Source organism: Lissotriton helveticus, chromosome 9 (genome assembly GCF_964261635.1).
Source record: "Lissotriton helveticus chromosome 9, aLisHel1.1, whole genome shotgun sequence".
In the NCBI taxonomy this organism is placed as follows: domain Eukaryota; kingdom Metazoa; phylum Chordata; class Amphibia; order Caudata; family Salamandridae; genus Lissotriton; species Lissotriton helveticus.
In genome coordinates, this window is record NC_136070.1 from 14277940 (window position 1) to 14298421 (window position 20482).

Here is a 20482-nt window from a genome sequence, read left to right on the forward strand (position 1 = left end):
TGAGCGTCCGAGTCCCCCCCCTTGAACCTTGTGTCTGCTCCGCCGCGGAGCGTCATCATTGACGGATTCCGAGCGTCACCCGCGGGGCTAGAGTGAGCTCACGCGACACTCCTTTCATCCACGGGTCCTTTCCTCTCTGTCCCCTGACTCTGCCCTGATAACATCTGCCCAGATGTGTCCCCACACCTGGGAAGACAACCAGCTCTGCCCAGACTAGAGCACCCGGCTCTTCGTCTCACAGGCACCCCCAAACCAAACCCCGCACCCCTGAACCTAGCGCCTAGACTCACCAGGAAAGACTCTCGGCGAATCCGTCTCCAAGCGCTCTACGCAGGCCTGAAGTGGACACATATCGCATATACCACACTTATACACCACATTTAACACATATCACATATACCACACATACACCACATATAACACATATCACATATACCACACATACACCACATATGACACATATCGCATATACCACACATACACCACATATAACACATATCGCATATACCACACATACACCACATATGACACATATCGCATATACCACACATACACCACATATAACACATCACATATACCACATATACACCACATATAACACATATCACATATACCACATATAACACATATCACATATACCACACATACACCACATATAACACATATTGCATATACCACACATACACCACATATAACACATATCGCATATACCACATATACACCACATATAACCCATATCATATATACCACACATACACCACATATAACACATATCGCATATACCACATATACACCACATTTAACACATATCACATATACCACACATACACCACATATAACACATATCACATATACCACACATACACCACATATAACACATATCACATATACCACACATACACCACATATAACACATATCGCATATACCACATATACACCACATATAACCCATATCATATATACCACACATACACCACATATAACACATATCACATATACCACACATACACCACATATAACACATATCGCATATACCACATATACACCACATATAACCCATATCATATATACCACACATACACCACATATAACACATATTGCATATACCACATATACACCACATATAACACATATCACATATACTACACATACACCAAATATAACCCATATCACATATACCACACATACAGCACATATAACACATATCGCATATACCACACATACACCAAATATAACCCATATCGCATATGCCACATATACACCACATATAACACATATCGCATATACCACACATATACACCACTTATAACACATATCGCATATACCACACATTCACCACATATAACCCATATTGCATATACCACACATATACACCACATATAACCCATATCGCATATACCACACATTCACCACATATAACCCATATCGCATATACCACACATATACACCACATATAACCCATATCACATATACCACACATATACACCACTTGTGACACATATCGCATATACCACACATACATCACATATAACCCATATCACATATACCACACATACACCAAATATAACCCATATTGCATATACCACACATACACCACATATAACACATATCGCATATACCACACATACACCAAATATAACCCATATCGCATATGCCACATATACACCTCATATAACACATATCGCATATACCATGCATATACACCACATATAACCCATATCGCATATGCCACATATACACCAAATATAACCCATATCCCATATACCACACATACACCACATATAACACATATCGCATATACCACACATTCACCACATATAACCCATATCGCATATACCACACATATACACCACATATAACCAATATCGCATATACCACACATATACACCACATATAACCCATATCGCATATGCCACATATACACCAAATATAACCCATATCACATATACCACACATATACACCACATATGACCCATTTCGCATATACCACACATACACCACATATAACACATCGCATATACCACACATTCACCACATATAACCCATATCGCATATACCACACATATACACCACATATAACCCATATCACATATACCACACATATACACCACATATTACCCATATTGTATATGCCACATATACACCAAATATAACCCATATCGTACATGCCACATATACACCAAATATAACCCATATCGCATATGCCACATATACACCACATATAACACATATTGCATATACCACACATACACCACATATAACCCATATCGCATATGCCACATATACACCAAATATAACCCATATCGCATATGCCACGTATACACCACATATAACCCATATCGCATATACCACACATACACCACATATAACACATATCACATATGCCACATATACACCACATATAAGCCATATCGCATATACCACACATATACACCACATATAACACATATCACATATGCCACATATAACACATATCGCCTATAGCACACATTCACCACATATAACACATATCACATATGCCACATATACATGATATATAACCCATATCGCATATACCACACATTCACCACATATAACACATATCGCATATACCACACATTCACCACATATAACACATATCGCATATACCACACATACACCAAATATAACCCATTTCACATATGCCACATATACACGATATATAACACATATCGCATATACCACACATACAGCACATATAACACATATCGCCTATACCACCCATTCACCACATATAACACATATCGCATATACCACACATTCACCACATATAACACATATCGCATATACCACACATACACCAAATATAACCCATATCACATATGCCACATATACACGATATATAACACATATCACATACACCACATATAACCCATATCATATATATGCCTCATATACACGATATATAACACATATCGCATATACCACACATTCACCACATATAACACACAACGCATATGCCACACATTCACCACATATAACACATATCGCCTATACCACACATTCACCACATATAACACATATACCACACATTCACCACATATAACACATATTGCATATACCACACATACAGCAAATATAACCCATATCACATATGCCACATATACATGATATATAACACATATCGCATATACCACACATTCACCACAAATAACACATATCGCATATACCACACATACACCACATATCGCATATACCACACATTCACAACATATAACCCATATCGCATATACCACACATACACCACATATACCCCATATCGCATATACCACACATACACCACATATCGCATATACCACACATTCACAACATATAACCCATATCGCATATACCACACATACACCACATATACCCCATATCGCATATACCACACATTCACCATATATAACCCATATCACATATACCCACACATACACCACATATAACCCATATCGCGTATACCACACATATACACCACATATAACCCATATCGCCTATACCACACATACACCACATATAAACCATATCACATATACCACACATACACCAAATATAACCCATATCGCATAAGCCACATATACACCACATATAATACATATCGCATATGCCACATATACACCACATAACACATATCGCATATACCACACATTCACCACATATAACACATATTACATATACCACACATACACCACATGTAACCCATATCGCATATGCCACACATACACTACATATAACCCATATCGCATATGCCACACATACACCACATATAACCCATATCAGATATACCACACATACACCACATATAACCCATATCGCCTATACCACAGATACACCACATATAACCCATATCACATATACCACACATACACCACATATAACCCATATCGCCTATACCACACATACACCAAATATAACCCATATCACATATGCCACATATACACCACATATAACACATATCGCCTATACCACACATACACCAAATATAACCCATATCGCATATACCACACATACACCAAATATAACCCATATCGCATATGCCACATATACACCACATATAACACATTTCGCATATATCACACATTCACCACATATAACCCATATCGCATATACCACACACCACACATACATCACATATAACCCATATCACATATACCACACATACACCAAATATAACCCATATCGCATATTCCACATATACACCACATATAACACATATTGCCTATACCACACAATCACCACATATAACACATATCGCATATACCACACATTCACCACATATAATACATATCACATATACCACCCATACACCACATATAACCCATATCGCATATACCACACATACACCAAATATAACCCATATCGCATATGCAACATATACACCACATATAACACATATTGCCCTATACCACACATTCACCACATATAACACATATTGCATATACCACACATAAACCACATATAACACATATCGCATATACCAAACATACACCACATATAACAAATATCACATATGCCACATATACACCACATATACCACATTCACCACAAACACCGCACATACCACATATAACACATATTGCATATACCACACATACACCACATATAACACATATCGCATATACCACACATACACCACATATACCAAATTCACCACAGACGCCGCATATACCACATATAACACATATTGCATATACCACACATACACCACATATAACACATATCGTCTATACCACACATACACCACATATAACACATATCGCAAATACCGCACATTTATCAGATATAACAAATTTTGCATATACCACACATACACCACATATAAAACATATCATATATACCACACATACACCACATATAACACATATTGCATATACCACACATACACCACATATACCACATTCACCACAGAGGCCACATATACCACGTATAACACATATAGCATATACCACACATTCACCACATATAACACATATCTCAAATACCACACATATATCAGATATAACAAATTGTGCATATACCACACATACACCACATATAACAAATATCACATATGCCACATATGCACCACATATAACACATATCGCATATACCACACATTCACCACATATAATACATATCACATATACCACCCATACACCACATATAACCCATATCGCATATACCACACATACACCAAATATAACCCATATCGCATATGCAACATATACACCACATATAACACATATTGCCCTATACCACACATTCACCACATATAACACATATTGCATATACCACACATAAACCACATATAACACATATCGCATATACCAAACATACACCACATATAACAAATATCACATATGCCACATATACACCACATATACCACATTCACCACAAACACCGCACATACCACATATAACACATATTGCATATACCACACATACACCACATATAACACATATCGCATATACCACACATACACCACATATACCAAATTCACCACAGACGCCGCATATACCACATATAACACATATCGTATATACCACACATACACCAGATATAACACATATCACATATGCCACACATACACCACATATAACACATATTGCATATACCACACATACACCACATATAACACATATCGTCTATACCACACATACACCACATATAACACATATCGCAAATACCGCACATTTATCAGATTAACAAATTTTGCATATACCACACATACACCACATATAAAACATATCATATATACCACACATACACCACATATAACACATATTGCATATACCACACATACACCACATATACCACATTCACCACAGAGGCCACATATACCACGTATAACACATATAGCATATACCACACATTCACCACATATAACACATATCTCAAATACCACACATATATCAGATATAACAAATTGTGCATATACCACACATACACCACATATAACAAATATCACATATGCCACATATGCACCACATATAACACATATCGCATATACCACACATTCACCACATATAACACATATTGCATATACCACACACACACCACAAATACCACATTCACCACAAACGCCGTATATACCACATATAACACATATCGCGTATACCACACACTCACCATATATACCACATTCACCACAAACACCACATATGCCACATATAAGATATATTGCACATACCACACATACACCACATATAACACATATTGCATATAGCACACATACACCACATATACCACATTCACCACAGACGCCGCATATACCACATATAACACATATCGCATATACCACACATACACCAGATATAACACATATCGCATATACCACACTTACACCACATATAACACATATTGCATATACCACACATACACCACATATAACACATATCGTAAATACCACACATATATCAGATATAACAAATTTTGCATATACCACACATACACCACATATACTACATTCACCACAGATGCCACATATACCACGTATAACGCATATCGCATATACCACACATACACCACATATAACACATATTGCATATACCACACATGAAAATCGGGAGCAGAGCTAGGTGTTCGTCATAAAAAGAGTAAATAAACGATTAGAACAATAGAAAAACGCATCAGTCAAATTCGCAAGACGCTACGCGGTTGCTTGCTTCGCAACAGAAAAGCTGAAGCGATTTATATAAAAATAAGAGACTCAGGTGGATGGGGATAAAATACTCCACGCTGTGGTTAAAAAATTACCTTTATGAAGAAAGAAAGGATAAAGGCAGTTCCATCTTCTTGAAAGAAAGGTACACCGAATTCATTTGTGGAATATCGTCCCAAATAGAAGGTTTTAACGGAAATGTTATGCTGTAAAAGAAAATTCCTTACAGCTCATAGAAACAACCCCACGAGAAATTTTGTCCTGAAGAAGGTGGTCCCACATCTAATGGTCCAAACCACCGAAACGCGTCGACGCCCAATGTTTGATAGAGAATCCAAATAAAGCCTGGGTAGCCTCAAATACAAGGGAACTCCTGTACTGAGGGCCCCGCATAAAACAGAGAGGGCTATTGGATCAGACCAAGGTTTAGGAAAAGCATTAGATCTGCTTAGTAAGGGGGAAACTAGTATAATCTAGGATTGTTGTTTCTTGTAGATGTATGATTTTAAGATGACATACAATGTTCAAACTGTATTTAGATGATTTGTTTTTAAAGAATTTGTTTTGTACTTGTGTATGTTTTTCAGAAATATTTCTGAAATGTTAACAGTCAGATAAAAAATATTTTTTAACAATAAAAAAACACTGTAAGCACTACATTTTAGTCTGAAAATATACTTGGGCTCTAATATTGGCTCTAGAAGAGTGTGGTATGCAAGAGTGAGAGGGTGTTGTGATATAAGATAACAGATATTTCTGGCTTCCAGGGATTTTCCTTTGTGGCTTTATATACCACACATACACCACATATAACACATATCGCCTATACCACACACATACACCACATATAACACATATCGCATACACCACACATATACACCACATATAACACTTATCGCATACACCACACACATACACCACATATAACACATATCGCATATACCACACATATACACCACATATAACACATATCGCATACACCACACACATACACCACATATAACACATATCGCATACACCACACATATAACACATATCGCATACACCACACACATACACCACATACAACACATATCGCATACACCACACATATACACCACATATAACACATATCGCATACACCACACATATACACCACATATAACACATATCGCATACACCACACACATACACCACATATAACACATATCGCATACATCACACACATACTCCACATATAACACATATCGCATACACCACACACATACACCACATATAACCCACATCGCATACACCACACACATACACCACATATAACACATATCGCATACACCAAACATATACACCACATATAACACATATCGCATACACCACACACATACACCACATATAACACATATCGCCTATACCACACATTCACCACATATAACACATATCGCATATACCACAAATACACTACATATAACACATATCGCATATACCACACATATACACCACATATAACACATATTGCATATACCACACATTCACCACATATAACACATATCGCATATACCACACATATACACCACATATAACACATATCGCATATACCACACATTCACCACATATAACACATATCGCATACACCACACACATACACCACATATAACACATATCGCATATACCACACATATACACCACATATAACACATATTGCATATACCACACATTCACCACATATGACACATATCGCATATATCACACATATACACCACATATGACACATATCGCATATATCACACATATACACCACATATAACACATATCGCCTATACCACACACATACACCACATATAACACATATCGCATACACCACACACATACACCACATATAACCCATATCGCAAACACCACATATAACACATATCGTATACACCACACATATACACCACATATAACACATATTGCATATACCTCACATGTACACCACATATAACACATATCGCCTATACCATACATACACTACGTATAACACATATCACATATACCACACATATACACCACATATAACACATATCGCATATACCACACACATACACCACATATAACACATATCCCATACACCACACACATACACCACATATAACCCATATCGCATATACCACACATACACCACATATACCACACATTCACCACATATAACACATATCACATATACCACACATACACCACATATAACCCATATCGCATATACCACATATACACAACATATAACACATATCCCATATACCACACATACACCACATATAACACATATCACATATACCACACATACACCACATATAACACATTCACCACAGATGTCAGATGACAGGTCCTGTGCCGCCATGCTGGACGGGACACAGGTGATGGTTTGTCTACCCTCCCGCGCCCCCCTCACGCCCCTGTGCCCCCCTTACCTTGCTCTGTGATGGAGCGGATGCCCAGGATGTCGGTGACGGAGTGCGAGGAGGGCCATGCCCTGGGCACCGCCATGCCGCCGGGCATGGCGTGCATGCCGTGGTGCCCGGCCCCCTTGAGGGCCCCCGGGTAGGAGTAGAGGTGGCCGTAGGAGAGGCCCGGCGGCGGCGGCGCGTGCTTGCCGTGCCCATCCGTTTGCAGGCACGGCTGCTGGGACAGCTGGCCGATCTTGTTGCGCAGGATGCGGCTGATGGAGCTGACCGAGGGCACGTTGTACTTGTCGCAGACGCCGTCGGCCAGCAGCCGGTCCCGGATCTCCCAGGCGAAGATGCCGGGGTCGCGCTGCTTGTAGGCCCGGATGTGCTTGACCACGGCGGGGGTGGTGACCCGGGGCTTGCTGCCCCCGATGGCCCCGGGCAGGATGGAGCCCGTCTCGTTGTAGCGCGCCAGGATCTTGCTGACGCAGCCGTGGGACACCCGCAGCTGGCGGCTGATGTCGCAGGGCCGGATGCCCAGCTGTGCCAGCTCCACGATCCGCAGGCGGATGGCGTTGGGCAGGGGGCGCCCGTTCACGAAGACCCCGCCCAGCTGGTTCACCTCCCCGAAGGCGGGCTCTGCAAGGCAAGGGAGAGAGGGTCAGAGAGGGCACACATAGCGCCTAGAAGCAGAGAGAGAGGGGTCAGAGAGGGCAGAGGGCATACATAGCGCCTAGAGGCAGAGAGAGAAGGGGCGAGGGGGTCAGAGAGGGCAGAGGGCACAGGGCATAGCGCCTCGAGGCAGAGAGAGAGGGTTGGAGAGGGCAGACATAGCGCCTCGAGGCAGATAGAGCACGGGCAAGAAAGAGAGGGGTCAGAGAGGGCAGAGGGGGCACACATAACGCCTAGAGGCAGAGCGACAGGGGGCAAGAGAAAGAGGGGGCAGAGTGGGCAGAGGGCATACATAGCGCCTAGAGGCAGAGAGAGCACGGGCGAGAGGGGAGAGGGCATAGCGCCTAGAGGCAGAGCGAGATGGGGCGAGAGGAGAGAGGGTCAGAGAGGGCAGAGCGCATAGCGCCTAGAGGCAGAGGGAGAACGGGTCAAACATACACTCCCGACCGATAGGGAGAGAGGGGTCAGAGGGCATAGCGCCTCGAAGCAGAGCGAGATGGGGCAAGAGGAGAGGGGGTCAGAGAGGGCAGAGGGCAGAGAGCATAGCGCCTCGAAGCAGAGAGAGCACGGGCGAGAGGAGAGAGGGTCAGAGTGGGCATAGCGCCTCGAAGCAGAGAGAGTGGGTGAGAGGAGAGAGAGCAGAGCGCATAGCGCCTCGAGGCAGTTCGAGAATGGGTGAGACATAAAGGCGCATGCTGGAGCTTCAAGGTGAGAGCGGGGTCATCAGTCTATGGAGCAGCACGTATAGCGCCTCGAGGCAGCACAGTCATGGGTGACATATAGTGATTTTACACATAACACAGGAACGTGAGACACATACAAAGCTGAAAGGTAATTAAAGAGTGGGCAGTGTTTGCATCAACTGACTGGCAGGTGATATGTACAGCGCCTAGAAGAAATTGAAGAGTAGGCAGTGTGTGTAGCACTTAGTGGTAATGTGTGGTCTACGCTGTGCTTGGAACAAGGGTTTACATGGTCGATGCATAGCGCTCTTAGAGGCCCCATATGTATATAGCGCTTAGACTTAACTCAGAGCTGGTTTCTGTATACAGCGTTTAAAGGCCGTGCGCAGCCGAGAGGGTCGTATAGCGCCTAGAAGCGGCGCAGAGCATGTGAACGAATCTTGTCCCTCATGGACTCACTGTCTCCGCGGGGCCCCGGGGCTCAGCGAGGGGCCCCTACCCCCGGCACATGGCACCTATGTGCACCCCGGGGGACATCCTTTGAACACGTGTGACCCATGTGCAGCGAAGGGGCCTCGCGCGTGTGAACTCACGAGCCCCCGGACCGGGAGGGGGGGGGGCTCGGGAACCGGACCCCATTCGGAGAAATAACAAGAGTGCGCCCTCCCCCCGCGGCGCCTGGGCAAAGCTCGGCTAAAACAAAGCCCACAAAAACACACATTTTTGTTCTAAATGTATGCGCCCCATCGGCCCAATAATTGTTTTAATATTTCGCCTCTGGGCCTTTATTTGTGGGGGGGGGGGGTGTTCCAGGGCGCTGCGCGTCCCCTTCGAATCCTCTCCAGCGCCGCGAAGTGTTTCATTGCCCCTTTCATGTGAGCGTCTGGTGATGTGACCGGCTCCCTGGCTTCTAGCCCCCGTCAGGGGGGGGGGGGGGCTATGTACAGTTCACCCCCCCCCCCCGTGGTGGTGGGGCCGGGGCCTTCCCCTCCCTGGCCCTGTCCGGACCTGAGCCCCCTCGGTGCTACGAGTTGAAGCCGCACTTACGAGCCTCCCCCTGTGCCCTCCACGAATCGGTTTCACTTTCGCTTTGGCGCAGTGGAGGCGCTATGCTCGGTCCTCGGGGCGCCCTTCTGTGCGCCCAGCCTCGGGCCGCTGCGGCTCCAGGAGCCGCCTCGATGGGTCCGGAGGGGGCTTCGGGGGCCCAGGGAGCACCCCGCTGCCTCCACCTCCAGAAACCCTTCAAATGACCCTTTATATTTGCCAGAGCCTGGGCCGCCTCGCCTCGCCTCGCCCCGGTGCCGCCCTGTGCGGAGGCCCAGGGCGCCCTCGCCTCTCCCCTGTGCCGCCCGGTGCGGAGGCCCCGGGTGCCCTCGCCTCGCCCCTGTGCCGCCCTGTGCGGAGGCCCAGGGCGCCCTCGCCTCTCCCCTGTGCCGCCCGGTGCGGAGGCCCCGGGCGCCCTCGCCTCGCCCCGGTGCCGCCCTGTGCGGAGGCCCAGGGCGCCCTCGCCTCTCCCCTGTGCCGCCCGGTGCGGAGGCCCCGGGCGCCCTCGCCTCGCCCCGGTGCCGCCCTGTGCGGAGGCCCAGGGCGCCCTCGCCTCTCCCCTGTGCCGCTCGGTGCGCAGGCCCCGGGTGCCCTCGCCTCGCCCCTGTGCCGCTCGGTGCGCAGGCCCAGGGCGCCCTCGCCTCGCCCCTGTGCCGCTCGGTGCGGAGGCCCCGGGTGCCCTCGCCTCTCCCCTGTGCCGCCCGGTGCGCAGGCCCAGGGCGCCCTCGCCTCGCCCCTGTGCCGCTCGGTGCGCAGGCCCCGGGTGCCCTCGCTTCTCCGCAATCTCAGTTAGGATTTCCTAATATTATTTTCGTGTTATTCATTATTTTTCCTGCACTTGTAACCTGCGCTGTTGACATTTTTTTTGGGGCGTTTGCATCAATTATTCAGCAGCCTCTACCCCTGGAGAGGTAAATAATGTCACTGTAAATATTTTATAAACCACCCCCCCTCCCAAAAAAATAAAAAAAAATAACTGAACCGTCCTCAGAGGTGATGAAGAAACACGCGATCTGCAAAGCGCTTTGAGATAATACGCGGACGGGCGAACCGAGCACGATCTTTAAAAGATATATAGTGCCGAGAAGCCGAGGAAGGAAAGAGAGGCGCCCTCGGTCGAGAGGGAAAGTCCCGTGCGCCGGGTGGAGGGATGCAGGCCGAGCGCATAGAGCTATTGTGCAAAAGCAAGGCAGGGACGTCTAATAGGCACAGTGCTTAGAAGCAACACGGGGATAAATAAAAAACACAGTGCTTAGAAGCAATGCAGGGGTAAATAAAAAACACAGTGCTTAGAAGCAATGCAGGGGTAAATAAAAACACAGTGCTTAGAAGCAATGCAGGGGTAAATAAAAACACAGTGCTTAGAAGCAATGCAGGGATAAATAAAAAACACAGTGCTTAGAAGCAATGCAGGGGTAAATAAAAACACAGTGCTTAGAAGCAATGCAGGGATACATAAAAAACACAGTGCTTAGAAGCAATGCAGGGATAAATAAAAAACACAGTGCTTAGAAGCAATTGCACTTCTATAGCGCTTACTACCCCCGACGAGGCGTTGTGCAGGAATCTCTAATAGACAGAATGCTTAAAAGCAATACAAGAATATCTAGCAGTCATAGTGTTTAGAAAAAAAAGCAGGAATCTCTAATAGGCACAGTGCTTAGAAGCAATTGCATTAATATAGCGCTTACTACCCCCGACGAGGCGTTGAGCAGGAATTTCTAATAGACACAGTGTTTAGAATCAACACAGTGATATCTTATAGACACAGTGCTTAGAAGCAATGCAGGAATAAATAATAGACACAGCGTTTAGAAGCAATGTAGGGATCTCTAATAGACACCGTGCTTAGAAGCAAGGCAGGACCTGGTGAGATTGACACAGCGCTTAAAGGCCGTGCAGGGACTCCACGTGTACGCACAGTGCTTAGAAGCAAATGCATTTATAGCGCTTACTACCCCGACGAGGCGTGAGCAGGAATCTCTAATAGACACAGTGCTTAGAAGCAAGGCAGGAACTGGTGGGACTGACAAGGCGCTTAAAGGCCGTGCAGGGACTCCATGTGTACGCACAGTGCTTAGAAGCGATGCATGAGGAAACTAGGCACTTAGTGATGAGAAGGAGATGGAACCGGCTTCTGAGCGCAGAGCGATGCAGGGTTCAGAAGTAATGTTCGGCTGTGTGGAGCGGGGGGGCAGAGATAGCGCCTAGAGGCGACACATGAATGGATCATTCACATGCGTTTAGCAGCAACAACGACAGGCAGAACTTACAGCACGAATGAGCGATAGAGTCGGCGCTTAGAAGCAGTCAATATAGCGCCTGAAGGCAACGCTGGAAGGAAGGTACAGATCGGTGGGAAAAGAAGAGCAGGAAGAGAAAATTCACAGCTCCCAGAGGCAGCTCGAGAGGAGGCGCTATTCCCTTTTCGTACAAAAGAGATGGTCACGTATAAGTTATAGGTGCCCCCCCTCGAGGGGGGTGGGTGGGTTCAAGGTTTACTGGGGTTCACGGACTGACAGAGGGGGCGCCCTTAGGGTTGATGGGTGCGGTAGAGGTGACCGCAGCTCCGCGGAGCCTCAGGCCTGGGGGGTCGTGTATGGGGTTGGGGGGGCAGGGGGTCGGGTATGCGGTGGGGGCGCGGGTGACGTCATGCCACGTCTGTACAGGGTCTGAAGTTGTCTTTCCTGATCCTCCAGAGCTCGCCTTGAGCTGCTCAGACAGGTCTTTCAACGAAAACAAATAGATTTATTTTCCTATTTCCGTCTCTGCCTGAGAGGGGCTCTGGGTGAGTCCTGCGCCCCCCCCTCCATGGATACCTGAGGGGGGGTGCAGGGGGGGGGGGCTTCTCGTCAGCTGAGCCCGAAGAGAAAATGTGTTAAAGTCAAGTTGTGTTGCTTCCTCGGGCGGGTGGGGGCAGAGGTCGTGCCCCCGGGGCGGGGCTCGATAATGGGGCCTTGACCCTGAGGTTGGGGAGGGGGGGGGTGAGACAGGAGCGGGGTCAGTGCGCTGCAGGGGGCTCCCTGGCTGTCTTGGACGTCGGCGGCAGCAGACAAGTCTCCAGAGCTGTCTCTCTGCCCAGTGCCTCCCAGTGCCTCCCAGTGCCTCCCCCAGTGCCCCCCCCAGGGACTCTCCCCCCTCCATCCTCACTCACCCATGCTGAGATCTCTCCTGGGGGTCTCTCACCCCTGCAGCCAGGCACCCTCGTCTCTCTGCCTCCCCGGAGCAGGCAGTCTCTCTCTGCCCAGTGCCTCCCAGTGCCCCCAGTGCATCCCCCAGTGGTCCCCCCAGGGGCTCTCACCCCCACTCACCCATGCTGAGATCTCTCCTGGGGGTCGCACCCCTGCAGCCAGGCACCCTCGTCTCTCTGCCTCCCCGGAGCAGGCAGTCTCTCTCTGCCCAGTGCCTCCCAGTGCCCCCAGTGCATCCCCCAGTGGTCCCCCCAGGGGCTCTCACCCCCACTGACCCATGCTGAGATCTCTCCTGGGGGTCTCTCACCCCTGCAGCCAGACACCCTCGTCTCTCTGCCTCCCCGGAGCAGGCAGTCTCTCTCTGCCCAGTGCCTTCCAGTGCATCCCCCAGTGGTCCCCTCAGGGGCGCTCACCCCCCCCCCCTCCACCCCTACTCACCCATGTCTGGCCCTGGGATCTCTCCTGGGGGTCGCACCCCTGCACCCTCGTCTCTGCCTCCCCGGAGCAGGCAGTCTCTCTCTGCCCAGTGCCTTCCAGTGCATCCCCCAGTGGTCCCCCCAGGGGCTCTCACCCCCACTGACCCATGCTGAGATCTCTCCTGGGGGTCTCACCCCTGCAGCCAGGCACCCTCGGCTCTCTGCATCCCCGGAGCAGGCAGCCTCTCTCTGCCCAGTGCCTCCCAGTGCCCCCCAGTGCCCCAGTGCATCCCCCAGTGGTCCCCCCAGGGGCTCTCACCCCCACTCACCCATGCTGAGATCTCTCCTGGGGGTCGCACCCCTGCAGCCAGACACCCTCGTCTCTCTGCCTCCCCGGAGCAGGCAGTCTCTCTCTGCCCAGTGCCTCCCAGTGCATCCCCCAGTGGTCCCCTCAGGGGTGCTCACCCCCCCCCCCCCTCCACCCCTACTCACCCATGTCTGGCCCTGGGATCTCTCCTGGGGGTCGCACCCCTGCACCCTCGTCTCTCTGCCTCCCCGGAGCAGGCAGTCTCTCTCTGCCCAGTGCCTCCCAGTGCATCCCCCAGTGGTCCCCTCAGGGGCGCTCCCCCCCCCCCCCCCCTCCACCCCTACTCACCCATGTCTGTCCCTGGGATCTCTCCTGGGGGTCGCACCCCTGCACCCTCGTCTCTCTGCCTCCCCGGAGCAGGCAGTCTCTCTGCCCAGTGCCTGTCTTCTGCCTCTCAGGCTGAGAGCAACGTGTGCTGGGCAGGCTGGGGGCGGGGCCGGGGCTGTCACTCAGGGGCCTGGGAGCCCATTGGCCAGGGCTGGTGACAGGCAGCTGCTGCTGGCACGGGTGCCAGGGCCTGGTCCTGGGGGGTGCCCGCGGGAGGAGGCTGCGGCGGAGCAGGGTGAGTGCCAGGGCTGTGGTGGGCACCCCCTTAATGAGGCCTTCTGGGGTCCCTGGGGTGGGGGTAGGGTCCATGAACCCCGCCCCCCTTTACCGGCCCCCCAAGATCTGCACAAGTCCTGCAAGGCTGTGCGTAATGTGCGCGCAGAGGGGGCTTCATGAAAAATGTGACCCCCCCTGGTGCCAGGCAAGGGGGGGCATATACTGGGGGGAGCCCATCTCACCGGACCCTCGCAGCCAGTGTGGGACCACGGGGGGGGGGGGGGGGTGTAAAAGGGACCCCCGAACGACTGTCCAAGTTTACAAGAGTTGTCTCTGTTCATGTGCCTAAACTGCCACGAGCGTGCGGCGCCCTGTGCGTGCACGTGAGGGTGGGGGGGGGGGGGGGTAACAGTTACATACTTAACCCGTAACCTCCCTGAGAGCAACTGTCAAGTGTGAAAAGGAACCTCGCGCACGCACACACGCACCCAGACACGCGCACGCCCTCTCAAACCCACGGGCTGCTTGTGAACGCGCACACACCCGCAGTGCACGCGCACCCACGTGCAGGGACGTGTGTGAGGCCAGGATTTTTCCGGCGTGTTCACTTTTTGCCATGTTATCAAGCGGGCTTTCACTTCTTGAAACATGGCTGGGTTTTTGTTTAAAGGGGGGGGGGACGGGCTTGTGCCACTTTTGCGCCACCATTGCGTCACTTTTGTGATGCAGAGGTGGGGCAAACCCAGCGCCCTGCTGTGCAGCCGCGGCCCGTGGAGGGAGTGCAGTGGGGCAGGGAGGCGGTGCGGGGGAGGGGCAGGGTGGACAGTGGTAAACACCGGAATATGGACAATTGCAGGTAAGTAAACAATTACAAAAATAAAACGAATTTCGTAGCGCGCGCTGCATCGCATTTTGCGATGCATGATGCGCTACAAAATTCGTTTTATTTTTTACATTAATTTACTTACCTGCAATTGTCCATATTCCGGTGTTTACCACTGTCCACCTTGCCCCTCCCCCGCACCGCCTCCCTGCCCCACTGAACTCTCTCCACGGGCCGGGCCGCCGCTGATGCTGTGGGGTATTTACAACGTGATGCATCTAAGGAGATGCGTCACGTTGTAAAGCCCTGCACCACATGACACTTGCGTCAGGTTTCATGTGGGCGTTCCGGCGCAGGGTGGGGCATTCCGGCACAGGAACGCCACGGAAAGGTGGCTGAGTGAAATCTACACTTTTCCGACCCCGCTGCGTCAAAACCTTATGCCTGCTTTTAGCAGGCGTAAGGAGTGACGCAGCACAGCTAGTATAGGGCGCCCCCGAGCAGTGCTGGAGTTGCGTCGCGCTTAGACAAAACTCCGTAAAAGAATATAGTGTCCCAACTGGTATTATTTGAAGGCAGTTAGCAAGGATATGCTTACAACATTATCCGAAAGGAAGCAAGGAGACTCTATATGATTCTAACATGCGCTTGACGCATCATTTTATACAAATATTTACACAAGGGTAAAGAAAGGAAGTAATTTGCAGTTATTGCAGCACTGCAGTATACAATTCACAAAAATGGAGAACAACCCAAATTGTACGTGGTGCTCTAGGTGTAACAGTGAAAACCAAGGTAGCGACGCATGTGACAATGTGAAACAGCGTAGGTGGCGCGAGGTGACTGGTGCATAAATATACAGTGAAATATTTGGTTCACGGCGGTTCCAAATGGATTTAAAGGTTCATTTATAGTATGTTCAATGGAGTGAACCGCTTCGTGTGTTGCGCCTGTATTTGCGCTGGATGGTCGACGGCGTTTCGATCCTAGTTAGTTCAGGATCTTCATCAGGACTGGGTCGAGGGCAGTGCTGAGGGACGATCAGATCAGAAGGGACGAATCACGGGTTTATGGGCATCAACTGTAAATTAGGCGTCTCTGTGGTTACTTGGAACCCTACGGACATACAACGAGGCTGTGTCTTGCCGAGATTTACTCTCCTCAAGCCGATCACTTACTGGATCGGTTCGAAAGAACTAACTACTCTCCTGGACCCCCCTCGACAGTACCTATCACTGCCAACCCTGACCAGGAAGCCACTCCGGATCCCGCCCCCCCTCATCAGCGGGCCCTGAAGCACATTTACAGATCGAGAGCCACGCCCGATTTACAGTTGATGCCAATAAACCCGTGATTTGTCCCTTCTGATCATCCCTCAGCACTGCCCTCGACCCAGTCCTGATAAAGATCCTGAACTAACTAGGATCGAAACGCCGTCGACCATCCAGCGGAAATACAGGCGCAACACACGAAGCGGTTCACTCCATTGAACATACTATAAATGAACCTTTAAATCCATTTGGAACCGCCGTGAACCAAATATTTCACTGTATATTTATGCACCAGTCACCTCGCGCCATCTACGCTGTTTCACATTGTCACATGCGTCGCTACCTTGGTTTTCACTGTTACACCTAGAGCACCACGTACAATTTGGGTTGTTCTCCATTTTTGTGAATAGGACCTGGACCCCCCAGCAATGTCCCCGCCTCCTCCTGACTAACATGAAAACCCACATATAAATCACGAAAGAGATTTTGCGTGGGTATAAAAACGGCCATGTTTATTCACAAACAATCCATAAACATGACAAGCAAATAACATGCATAAATGATAATTCAAATTCACACTTTTAATAATGACTTTTATGATTGATCTGATCCTCATGCCCCCAGCACCAAGGGGGCCCTCTGGCTCGCATCTCGCAACTGAGCATCCTACGCCAGGTGCCGTGCAGCTGCCCCTTAGAGTGGTGGGCCCCAACCTCTGATCCTTGTCCACCATTACCGGGGCCCACCCCTCGACCACCAGGCTGCCCAGGGACCCAGGAGGCTTGCAATCTGTCGCACTAGCCTCCCCAGCCGGTGGTCACTTCTTCCCAGCGGAGAGCTTACCGTCTTCCCCCTCAGTGCTGGCCTAGGGAGTACGTAAGGCGGACTCCTGTCCATTGTGTTAGTCACTGTTCACTGATCGCAGGTCTATTTACCGCCACAAGGGTGGCCAAGGCCCACAGGTCTGCCACCCTCCTCACCTGCGTTCAGACTAAACGACCAAAGTTCCTTGATAAAATTGTCCGTGCCCAAGTCCGACAGATGCACCCCATCGTGGTGATACATAGCGTCCCCTGAAATCATCCGGTGCTGGATAAGACACAAGTGGTAATATTTGACCTTTCATAAACATGACAAGGCATTTCAAATTCATGAATTGTATACTGCGGTGCTGCAATAACCGCAAATTACTTCCTTCCTTTTTTTACCCTTGTGTAAATATTTGTATAAAATGATGTGTCAAGCGCATGTTGGAATCATACAGAGTCTCCTTGCTTCCTTTCGGATAATGTTGTAAGCATATCCTTGCTAACTGCCTTCAAATATTACCAGTTGGGACACTATATTCTTTTACGTTATCGCACCCTAATCCCAACACGGTTGACGGGTACCATACTCCTGTGTTTTCTACAACAATGGACACAACTCCAGCACTGCGTCACCTTTACGGCATCAGATGCGTCACGCATCTGTCTATTCTTACGCCATGGTGCGCCACATTGTAAATGCGGTGTATCCATGGTGGCGCAAGAGGTGTCTGCCGTGACGCAAAAGAACTGGTGCAATCCTGCTGATATGCAGGGATGCGCCAGTTATTGTAAATCTGCCCCTATGTGGTGTTCACTGCACCCTCTGTGCTGTGGTCTCTGGCAGGACTGCTCACTACAGTCTCATGTACTGTTCACAACAGTCTTGTGTGCTGCTCACTACACTCTCGTGTGCTGCTCACTACACTCTCGCGTGCTGCTCACTACACTCTCGCGTGCTGCTCACTACATTCTCGCGTGCTGCTCACTACACTCTCGTGTGCTGCTCACTACACTCTCGCGTGCTGCTCACTACACTCTCGCGTGCTGCTCACTACACTCTCGCGTGCTGCTCACTACACTCTCGCGTGCTGCTCACTACACTCTCGTGTGCTGCTCACTACACTCTTGTGCGCTGCTCACTACACTCTCGTGTGCTGCTCACTACACTCTTGTGTGCTGCTCACTACACTCTCGCCTGCTGCTCACTACACTCTCATGTGCTGCTCACTACACACTTGTGTGCTGCTCACTACACTCTTGTGTGCTGCTCACTACACTCTTGTGTGCTGCTCACTACACTCTTGTGTGCTGCTCACTACACTCTCGTGTGCTGCTCACCAAACCCTCGTGCGCTGCTCACTACACTCTCGTGCGCTGCTCACTACACTCGTGTGCTGCTCACAACACTCGTGTGCTGCTCACAACAGTCTCGTGTGCTGCTCACTACAGTCTCGTGTGCTGCTCACTACACTCTCGTGTGCTGCTCACTACACTCTTGTGTGCTGCTCACTACACTCTCGTGTGCTGCTCACTACACTCTTGTGTGCTGCTCACTACACTCTTGTGTGCTGCTCACAACACTCGTGTGCTGCTCACAACAGTCTCGTGTGCTGCTCACTACAGTCTTGT

General features: G+C 48.7%; 1 protein-coding gene across 1 annotated transcript in view; it reads right to left on the bottom strand.

The window, feature by feature from the left end:
- Positions 1–15150, bottom strand: part of LOC144782597 (paired box protein Pax-9-like) — a 202775-nt gene extending 187625 nt beyond the window's left edge. Inside the window, exons 1-2 of the mRNA XM_078661964.1 lie at positions 15063–15150; positions 9059–9673 (exon numbers count right to left, since the gene is read on the bottom strand). Of these exons, the coding sequence (XP_078518090.1) occupies positions 9059–9673; positions 15063–15066 (619 nt within the window). The 5' untranslated portion in view covers positions 15067–15150. The remainder of the gene's footprint in view (positions 1–9058; positions 9674–15062) is intronic.
- Positions 15151–20482: the final 5332 nt, after the last annotated feature.